The sequence below is a fragment of the Chenopodium quinoa genome, unplaced genomic scaffold (assembly GCF_001683475.1).
Source record: "Chenopodium quinoa cultivar QQ74 unplaced genomic scaffold, ASM168347v1, whole genome shotgun sequence".
NCBI classification, from domain to species: domain Eukaryota; kingdom Viridiplantae; phylum Streptophyta; class Magnoliopsida; order Caryophyllales; family Amaranthaceae; genus Chenopodium; species Chenopodium quinoa.
The window spans coordinates 4,258,995-4,274,477 of NW_018743697.1; the positions used below are offsets into that span (position 1 = coordinate 4,258,995).

Here is a 15,483-nt window from a genome sequence, read left to right on the forward strand (position 1 = left end):
TTTAAAAAACAAAAAACCAAAAAACAGGAAATCACAGCGATGCCAAACGAACCCTAAACTAACAGAGCTTCCTACGTGACTACTACTATCACCTTTTATAACAAAAAGGAAGTCAACATCCAGATCCCACTCAAACTCAAAGCTGCGGGAATTTGGAGCAAACCAACGAAGCCCAAAAACAACGAAACTCGATAATGCATAAACGGGCCCAATAGCTGAAGGTCCAACGTTGGTACTTCGCTGGAGGAGATCTCGCTGGGGCAAACTTTGGGCCATCTGTTCAAGCCTTTTCCACTTGGGCCGAAATTTCATTCTTCTTAATTTATCTTGGACTTGCAACAAAATTAGTACTCTAAATAAACCGAGCCCTTAATCACCGAACCCAATTCCTTTAACTCGGTCTTGGGCTTAAATTATTCGATCATAAAATACGATCAAACTCCAATATCTTTGTAGTGGTCTAATAAGCTCTGAAATTGTCACAATTCTGCAAATTCCTACAAAATAATACCAACTTTACAAAAACACTAGAAAACGTATATTAGTAATAAAAATAGCTCCGCAGAGCTCAAATAAGCACAAATATGACCGTGGGACGGGGAATAAAATATATATATATAATAGACTCATCAGGGTCAAATAATGCCTTTTGGATCCTTATACGATCATTATATGTTGTCATAAATGTTCGTGGTAGGCTTGAGTTTATAAAATCGGTGCAAGTTGTAAACCGGCAAATTGGTCGTTTAAAGGCTAATTGGATGGTTTCACCTAGCCAATTGGACTCCAGGAGGGTATTAGGGACCATGGTAAACATTTCGGAAATTTTAATTTTTAGATGAAAAAAAGTCAAAAAAAATCCAAAATTGAAGGCTAATATCCACGCTTTTTGAGAAATTTTGGAGATTTCGGGTAGCGTTGTCAATCTGGGTAAACGGGTCGGGTTTGGATCGGTAAAAGTGGGTCGGGTCAACTTGGGTCGGGTCAATTCCATAACCTATGCGGGTCAGGTTTGGGTTGGGTCATTCTTGAGTCGGGTCACGTCGGGTCATACTACTTATCGGGTTTTGGTCATACAATCAGGTCGAGTGGACAATAGATCGAGTTTAATTCGGGTTTTTTACGACTTAAAATGGGTTAGGGTAATTCTTGGGTTCGAGTCGGGTTCGGTTTAAGTCAATAATTTGCAGATTAGAAGCAGGTCGGGTCATTCTCGGGTTTGAGTTGGGTTTGGTTCAAGTCATTAATTTGCGGGTCATAGTCTGGTCGGATCATTTTCAAGTCGGGTCATTTTTAAGTTCAAGTCGGTTTCGGTTCAAGTCAATAATTTGTGGGTTATAATCAGGTTTGGTCATTTTTAAGTCGGGTCATTCTCGAAATCAAGTCAAGTTATGTTCAAGTCAATAATTTGCAGGTTACAATCAGATCAGGTCTTTTCCAAGTCAGATCATATTCGGGTTCAACTAACTATAAATTGATAATCATCATTTTTATCAAGCTAATTATTTCCTTTGACTACAATATATATGGCAATATAATAGGAAATTATAGTCTATAATTTAGGAAGATAGTTATCTCCTTTGATCATACAACAAATATATACTATATTTAACTCTTAAATTTGAGGTTGATGCTCCTTTCTTTTGCTGCCTGGACCGACTTGGTCTCCCTAGACAAAATGCTTTGATCAACAATAATAAGGTGGTCTAAATTGCATTTAAGGTGATTTCAAGTCAGGTCAGGAACAATTTGGGTTGAATTTAGGTTGGGTCAATAACAAGTCGTGTTGATTTCGAGTCGGGTTAGTAACAGATCGGGTAGAATTTTTGGGTCGGGTTAGTAATAAGTCTGGTAAAATTCGGGTCAGGTGAATAACAAGTCGGGTTGAATTTGGGTCAGGTCAATAACAAGTCGGATTGATTTCGGGTCGGGTTAGGAACGGGTCGGGTTGTATTCAAGTCAGGTTAGAAACAAGTTGGGTTAAATTTGGGTTTAAGGGTTAAAACGGGTTACATTCGGGTCGGGTCATCTCTAGGTCAGTTCATGTTCGAGTTCGAGTCTCACATACTCGGGTCAACTCGGATCTAGGGTTGGTTTCAGGTCGGTTTAGATCGGGTTTGGGTCACCATTTTTTCGGGTTCAGATGGGTTGGTTAATAATCGGGTTTGATTCAGTATTTCGGGTCGGGTCAACTTTTGACAGCTCTAATTACATCAATGCTTATTAATTATGGCTTATTTAAGGTCATTACCTTTTTTTTTTTTTTTTTTCTTGATTGGTTTTGACTAAATCATGTTAAGTAGAATATAAAAAAGGCACCGTAGTTTTACAATACAGTAAATTGCTAGTGCTAAACGCTTACAACTACTTACAATTTTGTATGTATATTTAAGGATTTAATATTTACATATGTCTTTTATTAGTCGAAATTTAAAAACTAGAACGACTTATGAATGCCTCGTATAATCGTATATCTATACCTCTATAAGTATTATTTAAAAACACAAACCTTTATGTCACAAGTCACCTTTTTGTTGAATAATGCCACATATCTCGCTCTTCATTTAATCTATCCTTTTTAATCCCCTTTCTAACATATAATTAAAAAAAAAAATTAAAACTAGCCATAATTTAATACATATTAATGTTTTTTTTTTTGAAACAACATATTAATGTTGTTTAGTTCATTTCCGCCAACTTATTATCTCTTAAAGATTTATTTATTTTCCACCCCTTCTTCTCCTTCTAATATATTAAAAACATATATTAGTATAAAATAAAAAATTACATTACATACCTATGAATACACCGGGCATTACGCATTTACACGGACCAAAAGACTAATAATTCATTCAATAACATAAATGTGAATAGAGTAAAACTTCGACCAACTTGTCTCCTCTCATTTCTACCCTTAATTTGTTGGATTCTATTTTAAAATCGAAATTAATTGTTAAATCAACTAGGAGTATAAAAAATTTAAGGTTCAGCTAAGTCAACTAGTAAAGAGATTCGGCGAAGCGGAATCAATTGTCCTTTGTACTTTTGGTACCTAGGTAAGCCACCCTCTTCTTATTTCTTACGTGCGGCGTAACGTTATTCATTTTTTATTTATTTATTTATAATTTTTATCTACTTAATCAACACTCTTCTAAGTTCTGACTTATTAAACCCTTCAATTAATCACCCTTTAATTTTATTTTATTTTTTTTGACGAGTGGGTTGCATGATGATCCAATGTGCATTATTAAAACAAATAATGATTCATTTGGATTAAATAAATTAAACCAATTCTACATAAAATGAGAGTTTGACTAGTACAAATTAAACAAAAAAGAAAAATCATTTTTTTTTTGACGATCTAGCAAATGAAATGAGTAACTCCGTACATATTTGTTATATATTTAAAAATGATCGGTCCCAAAGTTAGAATTAAAGATGATAGTCTCTACTTTTTTTTTAACCATTGTAAAAAAATAAAAAAATAAAAACTATGTTACTAGTATATAGAAATATAAACTATGTTCCTACAATTAACAAAGTTTATTGTTTTAACTAAACTACTCTCTCTAATTATTTAAATTCTTCTCATTTCGCTCTCGTCTAGTTGCTAATGTGCATTGTAAATTGGTAATGCATTGGATTAAACATTAATAAAAATTATACGGAGTAATTGATCATGTTTGTTGTTCTGAAAAAAAAAAATAACATATGTATGCTGTTCTGAAATTACTTTTTTTTTTATTATTATTATTATTATTATTATTTTTTGATGTTTAGAGAGCCACAAGGGCGGAGGTGAGAATTGATCCCAAGATCTTCTAGAGTCGGAAGGAAAGCTCTAACCACTTGAGCTATCCCTCACTCTCTGCTGTTCTGAAATTACTCATTGAGATTAATCCAACATAGCTACTTGATCATGTTCACCTTATAATATGAAAATAATACAGTATACAATAAAAGATTATCTTGTAAATAGTGTTTAGTTTTTTTTAATGAAAATAACATTTTATACCAGAAGAAGTACATAATCCTCTTTCAAAAAAAAAAAAAAAAAAAAAGTACATAATCCTATATTCGAATTATAAATCATTTACACAATGAAGTAAAGTAAAATAAATTTTAACAAATTACACAATGGAAAAGTGAGAAAAATTCAAGCACTACCTAGTATGATAGAGTAGTTTAAAGTGTGCCAAACTTTGTTTCGTACCAAGTATTTAACTTGCTTAACAAGTATCCTACTTGGCCACTACTCGTATATACTAATGGATTCCGTCTTGATTCCATCGATATTCTTGATTCTCCATTGACATTGTAAACAACCCTTAAATATAATGATACACTTTTTAAATTCCAATAAGGCTAACAAACTATGTTTAAACTTAAATTAATTTGATTAAGTCTAATTGCCTTTTCTAATTTTCGATCCTTAGCTTCATTATAATGTCAATGTTAAGTATTATATATAGTGGTGTCACTTAATGAGTTATCCTCATAAAAAAAAACCCAAACCAAGTAAGCAAATACTATTAGCTAGGTATACCACCTTAGCTAAATACTTACAACCAAAAAAAAAAAAAAACCCTTTTAAAAAAAAATTAATTTCATGGCGAGTGGTGAGCCAGGTAGCTCAATGCATGGGGTGACGGGGAAGGAGCAATCACACGCCTTCTCCGTCTCCCCATCCGAGGTCCCAGTGGACCACACGGCCAAGTTTGCTCTGCCAGTCGATGCAGAGCATAAGGCCACAAAATTCAAAATCTTATCCCTAGCCAAACCCCACATGACTACATTCCACCTAAGTTGGATATCCTTTTGTACGTGTTTCATATCCACTTTCGCGGCTGCACCCTTGGTCCCAATCATAAGGGACAACCTCAATCTCACCCAAGTAGACATTGGTAACGCCGGAGTAGCTTCCGTCTCAGGAAGTGTCTTCTCTAGGCTTGTGATGGGCACGCTTTGCGACCTCATGGGACCGAGGTACGCTTGTGCATTCCTAGTCATGTTGATAGCCCCTGCCGTGTTTTGCATGTCTTTGATAGAGGATGCATCAGGGTACGTAGCAGTGAGGTTCATGATAGGGTTTTGTCTAGCCACTTTCGTGTCGTGCCAATATTGGATGAGTACCATGTTTAACGGACGAATTATAGGGCTTGTGAATGGGACAGCTGCAGGATGGGGTAATGCCGGAGGTGGTGCAACCCAACTTCTTATGCCTGTGGTGTATGAGATTATTTGTCGTATCGGAGCCACGTCTTTTGTAGCTTGGAGGATTGCCTTCTTCATTCCAGGGTTGCTTCATATTGTTATGGGGATTTTGGTTCTTACACTTGGTCAAGATTTGCCTGATGGTAACCTTGGTGCCCTACAAAAAAAGGGTGAGGTTGCTAAGGACAAGCTCCCTAAGGTAATCTTATTAGTCCCTTTATTTTCTTTGAGTGCATTATTATCTTGTTACATTGATCGTCTCTAGATTTTTAACACGAAAAAAATGTCTATTTACATATTAGACATATTATGTATAGTACATACTATTCAGCTCATGGTTTGTCATTTATCGTCTTTATAAGATATTATTAAATGTATAGAATGTTTTATCAATCTCATTTATGTAACAAACGTGCTATTGTGTGATTTTGTGTACACTTCATTTAATTAGACGTTATTTTGTATATTTACGTGGGTTTATAAGAGCATTAATACCGATTGATATATTTTTTTTCCTTGCCTAATCTCTCTAATTTAGGTGCTTTGGTATGCTGTCTCCAACTACCGGACATGGATCTTTGTACTCCTCTATGGCTACTCCTTAGGTGTGGAGTTGACTACTGATAACGTTATTGCAGAATACTTTTTTGATAGGTATTCTTATGATATTTTTTTTTAATATATATATTTTTTTTAATGATTTCTTTCTTTATTGTCCGCTTTTTTTTTACTTTTTTTTGTAATAGAAATTCTGAAACCAAATCCAACATACACAACATGTCTTAGAACTGCAAAAACTGTGTATTTATGATCTTATAAGCTACACAATTATAACTTTACCTTTTTAGGTTATTTGGGTAAAATTGAGGTGGGTAAAAAACTAAAAATATGTCATGAGAAGATCCATATATCATAATCAATAATGGTTGCAAGCTGTTAATAACATGAGGTTCCTTAATCAAGCTGGTTAATTAATTTAGTCTCCTTAAATAAGTTGATATAGTAATGATTAAGGAATCTCTTAACAAGTCACCTATTTTCTAATGTTTAATACTACATAGAATCTGAATTGATTCCACGACCCTGGGGCCTGAGCACGTTAATAGATCCTATCAATTACTCTATTCGACCAATTTTTTTATTTTTTTTTCTTAAGCTATATGGTTTGACTTATTATAATATCGCTACATACCCTTAAGATATTAGTGAAAATTATTAAAAGTTGATAACTTGAAGTTACATACACTCTTGACACTATAATATAGATAGTATATTCTCCATTTTATTCCGTATAGTATCTAATCTGATATCATAGCTAAGTCAAGAAATTTACTTACGTTTGTGATCATTTCAATAGGTTTAGCCTCAACTTGCACACAGCAGGAATCATAGCAGCCAGCTTTGGGTTAGCAAACTTCTTCTCCCGTCCATTGGGGGGGTTAGCCTCGGACTATAGCGCCCGTTACTTTGGTATGAGGGGGCGGCTTTGGACCCTATGGATCCTCCAAACAGCTGGTGGATTGTTCTGTGTTTGGCTTGGATTGGCCAAAGACCTCACCACAGCCATTGTATCCTTAATCCTATTCTCCTTAGGGGCTCAAGCTGCTTGCGGAGCCACCTTTGGGATAGTGCCCTTCATCTCTCGACGATCCCTAGGGATCATCTCTGGGCTCACTGGAGCAGGAGGCAACGTGGGAGCGGCATTGACCCAGTTTATTTTCTTTTCTGGAAATCGCTTTAGCAAAGAAGACGGTCTTCTCTATATGGGCGTTATGGCCATTGCTTGTACCGTCCCAGTGGCCTTTGTGCATTTCCCACAATGGGGTAGTATGTTTTTCCCTGCATCCAAGACTGCTACCGAGGAGGAGTATTATGTTGCTGAGTACAACAAAAACGAGCAGAGTAAGGGAATGCACGAAAGGAATATCAAGTTTGCTGAAAGTGCACGGGCAGAGCGTGGGAACGGCTTCTGCTCCTCTGCTCCTCCTACCGATGCTTAATTTTTCCATTGCTCTCAGTATATAATCAAACTTGTACTAATATATATTTTTCAGCTGTCAATTTTTCAAATCATATATGTAGCATTTTGAAAGAATGCAACTCTGTATGAGCCAAAATATCATGCTTAACCCTACTGGTACTTTTGGTGCGTGAGGTGATGGAGCTTAAATCATCAAACTACTATTCCCGTTCGAGTGGCAAGTGAACTGTATTTGTGATAAGAAGTATACTTCATTTTGTGTTACTTCTAGTATATCATTTCTTATGATATATAATCTTATTTGTTATAAGAAACATACTTCATCTTGTGTTAATTTTATGATATAAACGTCTTTACACTAGCATATTGATAAATTATGCTTACTCTTCTCTACCTTAAATGAGATAGATACTTGCTTTTACATGTTCAAATGACCACATTAGGGAGTGTGCTGCTATATTGCTATGTAAATGTAACATATGCTATTCATAGTAATTTCAGAGTAGCGTATTATTATTAACATAGTATAAAATGTCAATTTACATCACCAAAAGCCGACTAACTATAGCTTATAATCTGGAGAGGAGAGTAAAAGCCACAAACAATGCTATAGCGAGTATTTAGGAACGGAGGAAATTACTTCCGAGTAAAACGCATGCAAAATGAAAGCTACAGAAAATTCTTTTCAAATAACTATAAATGTAAGTCATAAAGTTACAACAAATGAAACTGTAAGACATAATCAAATACTAACTGATGCGGACAAAAATGGGTATAACCCAGTTGTATTTGACTGAAGACTTAGAAGAGGATCTTGAAAATACCTCTTTTCGACCACGAAAAAGACCTTACAACCTGATGGACTCAAAACACAACATCATCCACCCCACGAGTCCTACTGTTTCAGTGGTGCCTTCTTTTCTCTGTCCGCTATTCTGGCAGGGGCATTTGAGTGTGATTTGAACCGCCCTCTCCCTCCTTCGTCTTTCTCCTGCAGAACACAATTTATGCATCATTGATCAGACTATCTTGCAGGAAGAAACAAAGGACATACAACACAAGTACTGAATGTTGCATTAAGCAAAAGTTTTTAACTTCCAATGATTCAAAAATTCATATAGTATGAGGTAAATGAAGCGTTCACGAAATAGCAGTAATGATTTAAGAAACAGCGAAACCCACCTTCTTTTTAACAATTTGGACCACATCCTCATCTTGAAGGGCATGTGAGAGTCCACAGTGCTGAGGATAATGCCTTGCACTCGTACCCCAGACAAGTGCATACTTTAAATCCTTCACTAGCGTTCTGTGTATATGATTACAAAAATCTTCGACTGTGCAACCACCTCGATCCTAGACAGAACAACAAAGATATAAACATGGAAGGAGAGTTGGAAGCAAATCTGATACATAAATAGCTCTAACAAGAATCTATTACTGAATACTCTGGACTCCTGGAGAGAGCGAGAGAACAGCACATAATATGATTCAAAATGACATACCGCAGAAAGTACCACAGGCTCAGAAAAATCTGGCTGCTGTCCTTGAGGCTTTGTATAAGCTCTAACTAGTCCCATCTCCTCCCACATTCTTGCCAGTAATCTGTCTAGATTAAGCTGTTCAAACATAAATTGAACACCAGGACAATTTTATTAGAAGATATACACACTATTTGCAGAAGAATCATGGTACTTTAGATCCAACATGTAAACAAAAACCAAAAGCACTATAGTCAAGTTTTTTTGTGGACAAATAGAAACAGTATAGTCAAATAAGAATGTTTTAGAGCAAAACTAAAAAGGAGCACAACAGTATGCAATTGTTTTCTAGTGTTCTTTAATTTAAAGACAAGATGGACATTATTCTTCTATTTCTTTATTGAAATGCAGACATGGAAAGGACATATAGAACAATATAATGTCTTTAGAACATTAACATATAAAGACTGTCGGTGCATCAACATTCCAGCTATGAAATACTTCGTAAGAGTGTTTTGGTCCTAGTCTGCTGCTTTACAGTCTAATATTTCACCAACTTTTTTTATAATACAATGACTAGATTAGTAGCAAACTAATCATAGCTATAAATAAATTAGCCAATGCCAAAAAGGTACCTTCAGGTTGGCACTAATGACAATAGAGTTCGGCAATCTTGCTAGCCTGTCAACATCATCAATACCAACAACATCTATCTTGTTGTACACGTACACACATTTAATGTATTTACGATTCCCTTCAATCACATCAATCAGATCGTCAACAGTGGCATCCTCACGGAATAATACCTGCAACCAGAGGAAACAAAACACCATTAATAGGAAGCTAAAAACACTCCATTTTACTCCGTATATAGTTAAATTCAAGCAGGTTTTAGCATCAAAGCCATAAATTTTGCTAAGATTAAATATGATGCATCAACTCCTATGGTCCAAATGAATCTTCTATAAGAAAATAGGTAATCAGTTATTATAGTTTAGGTTAAGTTATGGATTGCAAGTTTGCAACATACTCGTTTTATAGTAAGAATATACGAGTCAATGCCATCACCTTAATGAAATGAAGTCAAGGGTGCGATCAAGCCAATTGTATAATTATAGGATATCTAAATTCAAGAACCATAGTAGTCCTTATCCAGAAACATTTGAGGGACAAGATGTTGACCAAATTACTCAACAAACATACAGAGAGTTTCTGAGAATTTTATTATATAATGACAAAAACTTAAATTAACCAAGAAATACTTTAGAAACTAGCCTAGCCAATCAACTAGGGTGGCTTTCAAAAAGACTGGAAATGGGATTTAATCATTCACCAAAGACTAATGAATTTGCCCCATTGTCACATAGTTATATGGTGGTACTGGAACTAAACATTGATGTACCCCTCCAAACATCATTAAGGCTTCAACAACATTGGGCCACGAATTCCAACCTAAAGGTGGCCGAACTGGACAAGATCTCAGTCCTCTCAGAGAGAGAGAAAGAGAGAGGGGGGGGGGGGGGAATCCAATTTATCCTTGGGCCCCCTTCCCATCCTTCCCTGATCCTTTTTTACTCTTCATGAAAAGATACAAAATACACTAAAGAGGGGACCTTATATGAAATGTCCATTTCAGCCAAAATTGGTAGATAAATAAAGAAAATTAAAAGCTGGTCACAAGCAATTACAAATATATATTAACAAATACCCAAGCAAAGGAATTTTAAACAATGTAATCATAAAAATAAAAGATTTTAAAATAATTTTTTTATTAAAAACAATGCATTGCAAAATCTCAACTGGTACGTCTTCATTTCTTACAAACAGTATAATACTGTAATACTGTAGTGCAGAAGGGAGATCACGATTCAAACCAAGAAGACAGACAAAAGGACCAATTTCTTTTCATTAATTTAGACTTAAATGCAGCACAAGAACAAACGAAAATATACGTATCACCTTTCGGAGCTTATTACAGAGTTGAAGCTAATACCTCTGCATTGTGAATCTTATACTCGTGAAGAATTTGATAGCAAAGCTTCTCATCCACATGTGTCAACGGCATTGTACTGTTGAAAGAAATGCCCCCGGTCTTCTTCTTCTTAAAGTAGATCTATTAAATAGCACATAGTGAGTACCAAAAGCAATACAAACCAATATGAAGAAGCATTAATTTACAAGTGTGAGGCATCCATTAAACAAAATTTTCAAATAAGTGGGAAACATTATATCCAAAGATAACATTGGAAAGAAAGTGAAGACTGGATTCATAAGGGAGAGGTAAGAATGGAGATTGCAAGAATTTTTTCCTTTTTCTACAAAATTCTACACCATAAACCAAGTGCCTACAAAACATATTAAATCAAAAAGTAGACAAGAAAGTTTAAAAGAATCTGAGCAAGTGTATATAATGGAAGTTTCAGGAAGACTGCAAACACTCAACAAAGATTTTTACTTTCACAAATAACATCATCAGTAGGTGAGCTGGAAGGGTAGCTAGTAAAGGATGGGAGCAAAATAGCAAATTAAAGATAGCTAGGCAACAGAAAATCCTAAAAAAGGTGACAGCGATAATGAAAGTGATTATCACAAAGTAAAAGTTTTCAATAATATGCATAGAAATCCATATATAAAAACCACAAAAACATCACTTAGATTTGCTTTATCAAATAAAACCTTACATGTGGTGGTCTTTTGTTGAGACGTAATCCCACAGCTTCCAGTTCTCTAGTCAATATTTGCCGATGTCCCTCACTCTAAAGCATTTCCCAAACAGTCAATAACAAATGAATCAGCAAAACCAAAGGAAGTTGACCTAACTTGCAAATAAAACCACTGAAAGACAATTACACAATTTGCTAGAATACTAGATAAATAACACGCCTAATTGAATAGTTTCTCTAGCTAGCAACCTCCCAATAAAATTTGCATTGATGTAAATGAAATAGACAAGGAATTGTTTGCATATCAAGATAAATATTACTTACTTTCGAGGCATCTAAAACCATTAGTACAAGATCTGATGATTTGGCCACAGCAATAACCTGATAGAGATACATAATGTAATCAGAAACTCTAAAGATAAGCATAAACACAGGTCCAAATTAGAATTTCAGAATAGGAACACCTCATTTATGATAATTATCAGCAGAACCAACTAATAATCAAAAATCACAAATCACATTCTTAAGCAGTGGCATAATTTACCTGCCTTCCACGCCCCTTTCCCTCAGAAGCTCCCTCAATAATTCCAGGAAGATCAAGAAGTTGAATCTTTGTGTCATTATAGTGTATAATTCCAGGGATACAGGTAAGTGTGGTAAACTCATATGAGGCAGCTTCTGAATGAGTTCCAGTAAGTGTGGTTAGGAGGGTTGACTTACCCACACTGCAGCAAGAGCATATAATGAGCATATACCAGCATAAAGTGTAACTTTATAAAAGAATATATACTTTACCACTAACGACAAATTTGCTTGTCAAATTGTTATTAACCACAACTTTCATATACAGCACCATGAGTCCATGACAAGCCATTACATTTTCCACATTGGCATTCTCATCAAATGAAAGATGAAATCTACCAAATTGTTTAAGAGAAGTTGCATATTGTTTAAGAAAAACTACAAGCCGTAAGAAAATTAACAGCCAACAGATAGGAAATAACAATTAAAACCAACAGCAAAATTTAGGGAAGATAGAAAACCTTGGAAATCCAATAAGTGCAATACGTCCATGCCCAAACTTCGTGACTTCAAAACCATCTCCTCCTCCACTAGAACCCTGATAGAGAGTTCAAATAACAATTAAGACCAATTCGATAGCAGGCAATCAGGACACTACAAAACCAATGAAGACAAGGGATGACTCGTACAGAAATCTATAAACTGCAACAGTAACATTCCAGGAAAGACAACAAGCAGTGAAACAATCTTAGACAAACAGTCCCATTCCAGAGTACACCTCACCTAAAATTGAAATTCTACCAATATACAAGCAAATTTGTCAATTGTACCAATATACAAACAAAATTTTCAATTCTACCAATATACAAACAAATTTGATCAGCAAATGTTTATAATAGCCATGCAGAGAGGCACGACAATTACATCTTTCCCTTTAATATGAATAGAGACATAAATTTGATTGAGGTAGAAGCAAAGTTTTAAGTAATACATGACAATAAATTCTGCCACCCAAAAAGCATCTCCAATAGTAACTTAGAACATATTGTAGCCTGCTTTGGCACATCAATAAGTTAAGCTATATACTTTATAGCGGCTAAGTATTCCAATGGCTAGCTACACATTGTAGCTTTCCAATAAAATAAAACATATTAAACACATGTTCAATTTTAAGTGAAGCTTGCTTTTCTCTTTCTTCAATCAACCTTGTAGTCTTCAATCAAGCTTGTAGCATGAGCTACAGCAGCTTGCAAGCTACAATAATATTTTGGTCCCCAATGGTAAGCTTGAAGCTACACGATTTATTTTAGTTGCGAGCAGGTCCTTATTATTAGCCATGTGAGTTGCTCTTATATTCAAGGAGCTTTGTAGGATTTGGTGATGAATTCATCCTCATAGAATAAATTAAACAAATTAAATATAAATGACACCAATCTCCTTAAAAGTTCAAATATGCTCGCAAAATTAAATAAGATTGGTAATGAAAAGACAAATTTTACAAGATATCTACAATCAGTCAAGTATCAGAAAAGGAAGAACTTCTCAAGAAATTACATACTTTAGGAGGCTCTAATAACTGTGTCCTGAGCTTTGCTATCTTTGCTTTCAATTGACCCAGATGATACTCTGAAAAAAACACATAAAAAATGCTCTTAGTACAACGAACACCACAAATAATTGACATATCTGAACAAATTAGTTAATTTATTCAATAGTCCTCTTCAAGAAATCAACTCCAACTTCCCAGCCTTATCAGGAAACTATGCCAAAGTATTCAGGACAGAATAATGGAATTTGCCAAGCAACATTGCACAATGAAAGGCAACATAAAATTCATTTACACTTAGGAGGTGTTTGGTTAGTGTATTTTTTGGATTGGAAACAGATTCGATTAAACCAATAACGTTGACGTGTGTTTGGTTTGAAGGCATGGTAACAATTACCATTACCTAAGGGTAATGATTACCCCTTATTTGTTACCTCTCAAACTGAGAGGTAACAAATACTCTTACCCTCCTCTTAACAAATACCCTTTCTATGGTTAAACCAAACAAACGAAAAGGAAATAGTTAAATGATTCCTTTCCTCCCTCTTATTTGTTTCCTTTCCACTCCGTTTCCACTTTTCAAACCAAACGTCCCCTTAACACTTAGGCAATTACTTCATCTGTTTTCCATGAACGGACTCGTGACTAAATACCCAATCTACTTGGAAGTGGAAAATAAAACCATTAAATGTAATGCATGTCATCTACTTCAAGTCTTCAATCTATAATCCCTCTCAAAAGCTTATAAGTTATAACACACACCTGTAGCCTTATTCTTCTGTGTCCGAGCCATCTCGGCTTCGATTTCCTTAATCCTTTCAATGATCCCCATGGTTCCTGAACTTCAATCACTGATAAGAACAGGAATTAATAAATGAATAAATTAATTAATTAATTAAACCGGCATCACAACAATCGAATTCCACCTAAAACCACGGAGGTTAAGCAATCAGCATAACCATATTCTTTTTCAAATGTAAAAGCACAAAAGCACCATTAAAATTATGACTTTATGAGTGATCAATTCATCCAAATTAAGAAAATTGACATATCCATTGAAAATCAATACACACGGTGCAAAATATAACATAAGCTCCCAAAATCTTTCATAAGAGATATGAAATATTAAGACTTTATATAATTTAACCCATAAAAATTATAGTAAGCATCAAAATCACCATCTATACAAGTGCACAGATAATAAAAGTAAACAATTACAAAAATCCAAATTGTGGGTAACCGATAAGAAGAAATCTTTGTTCTAACACTGATTAAGAAGTGAATAACACTAATCATAAATCATCAAACGAATAATAAAATTCTCAAATTTTTAGGGCAGACCAAACTTCCAAAATATTCTATGAGCTACATAATTTGCAATAATCGATGATGCTCAAATTAAATTAAAAAAAAAATTGAAGATTTTTTCATGAAATCGTAAAACGAACAAGACAATGGATGAAGAGAGAGAGAGGAACCTAATAAGCGTGAATTGAATCGAATTGCAGAAGTGATGAGAGTGTCAGATGAAGATGTGAGGAAACAAAGGTAGTTCTAGGGTTTACCAGAATTATTTTCCTCACCTTTTTTCCTCACAACTCAAAGTAACATCGGTAAAATTTCAGTGAAAGGCAAAAAAAAAAGGGAGGGGAAGAGAAAATTGTTTGTTTTTATTTATTTATTTTTCTTATTATATCGATTTTCTAATGGAATTACTCAATTTTTTTTTAAAAAAAAAAAATCGTTATAACTTATACGTTTCAGTGTTTGGAAACAAATTCAATAGTTTTGTCGTGTTTGGAAATAACTTTAATGTAGAATGATACCTAAACCTACACTGAGTCGGTTTACAATTTTAGAAATTTCTATATTTGCTTGTCAATATGGAAATGTAATTTTAGAGAGTCAAAGCTTCAATAAAAGAAAACTTGACCATTTTATAATGAGTTTTTTTTCTTTAACTTTATTTTACTCTACTAAAAAAAAAAAAAAGAATTATGTAAGCTACTTTGAATTTACCATGTCTTTCTAGTTCCAAATTATTTAAGATAGTCATTCCTTGCCATTCTGATCAACTTT

The 15,483-nt window shown here is 34.5% G+C and overlaps 2 protein-coding genes across 2 annotated transcripts; one reads left to right on the forward strand and one right to left on the reverse strand.

Moving 5' to 3' along the window:
- The first annotated feature begins 4,184 nt into the window (after positions 1 to 4,184).
- Positions 4,185 to 7,459, forward strand: LOC110684368 (high affinity nitrate transporter 2.4-like). The gene is made up of 3 exons (XM_021860821.1): positions 4,185 to 5,413; positions 5,753 to 5,868; positions 6,572 to 7,459. Exons 1-3 carry the CDS (start codon positions 4,610 to 4,612, stop codon positions 7,212 to 7,214), a joined length of 1,563 nt encoding a protein of 520 aa, XP_021716513.1. The 5' UTR covers positions 4,185 to 4,609; the 3' UTR covers positions 7,215 to 7,459.
- A 219-nt stretch (positions 7,460 to 7,678) lies between these two features.
- Positions 7,679 to 15,050, reverse strand: LOC110684370 (developmentally-regulated G-protein 2). Its single transcript, XM_021860824.1, has 12 exons — positions 14,883 to 15,050; positions 14,167 to 14,255; positions 13,417 to 13,484; positions 12,380 to 12,456; positions 11,881 to 12,061; positions 11,661 to 11,717; positions 11,355 to 11,429; positions 10,667 to 10,786; positions 9,309 to 9,479; positions 8,698 to 8,811; positions 8,378 to 8,548; positions 7,679 to 8,186 (listed from the first exon to the last, which is right to left on the reverse strand). The coding sequence occupies exons 2-12, from the start codon at positions 14,234 to 14,236 to the stop codon at positions 8,091 to 8,093; spliced, it is 1,200 nt and encodes a 399-aa protein (XP_021716516.1). The 5' UTR covers positions 14,237 to 14,255; positions 14,883 to 15,050; the 3' UTR covers positions 7,679 to 8,090.
- Between the last annotated feature and the right edge of the window lie 433 nt (positions 15,051 to 15,483).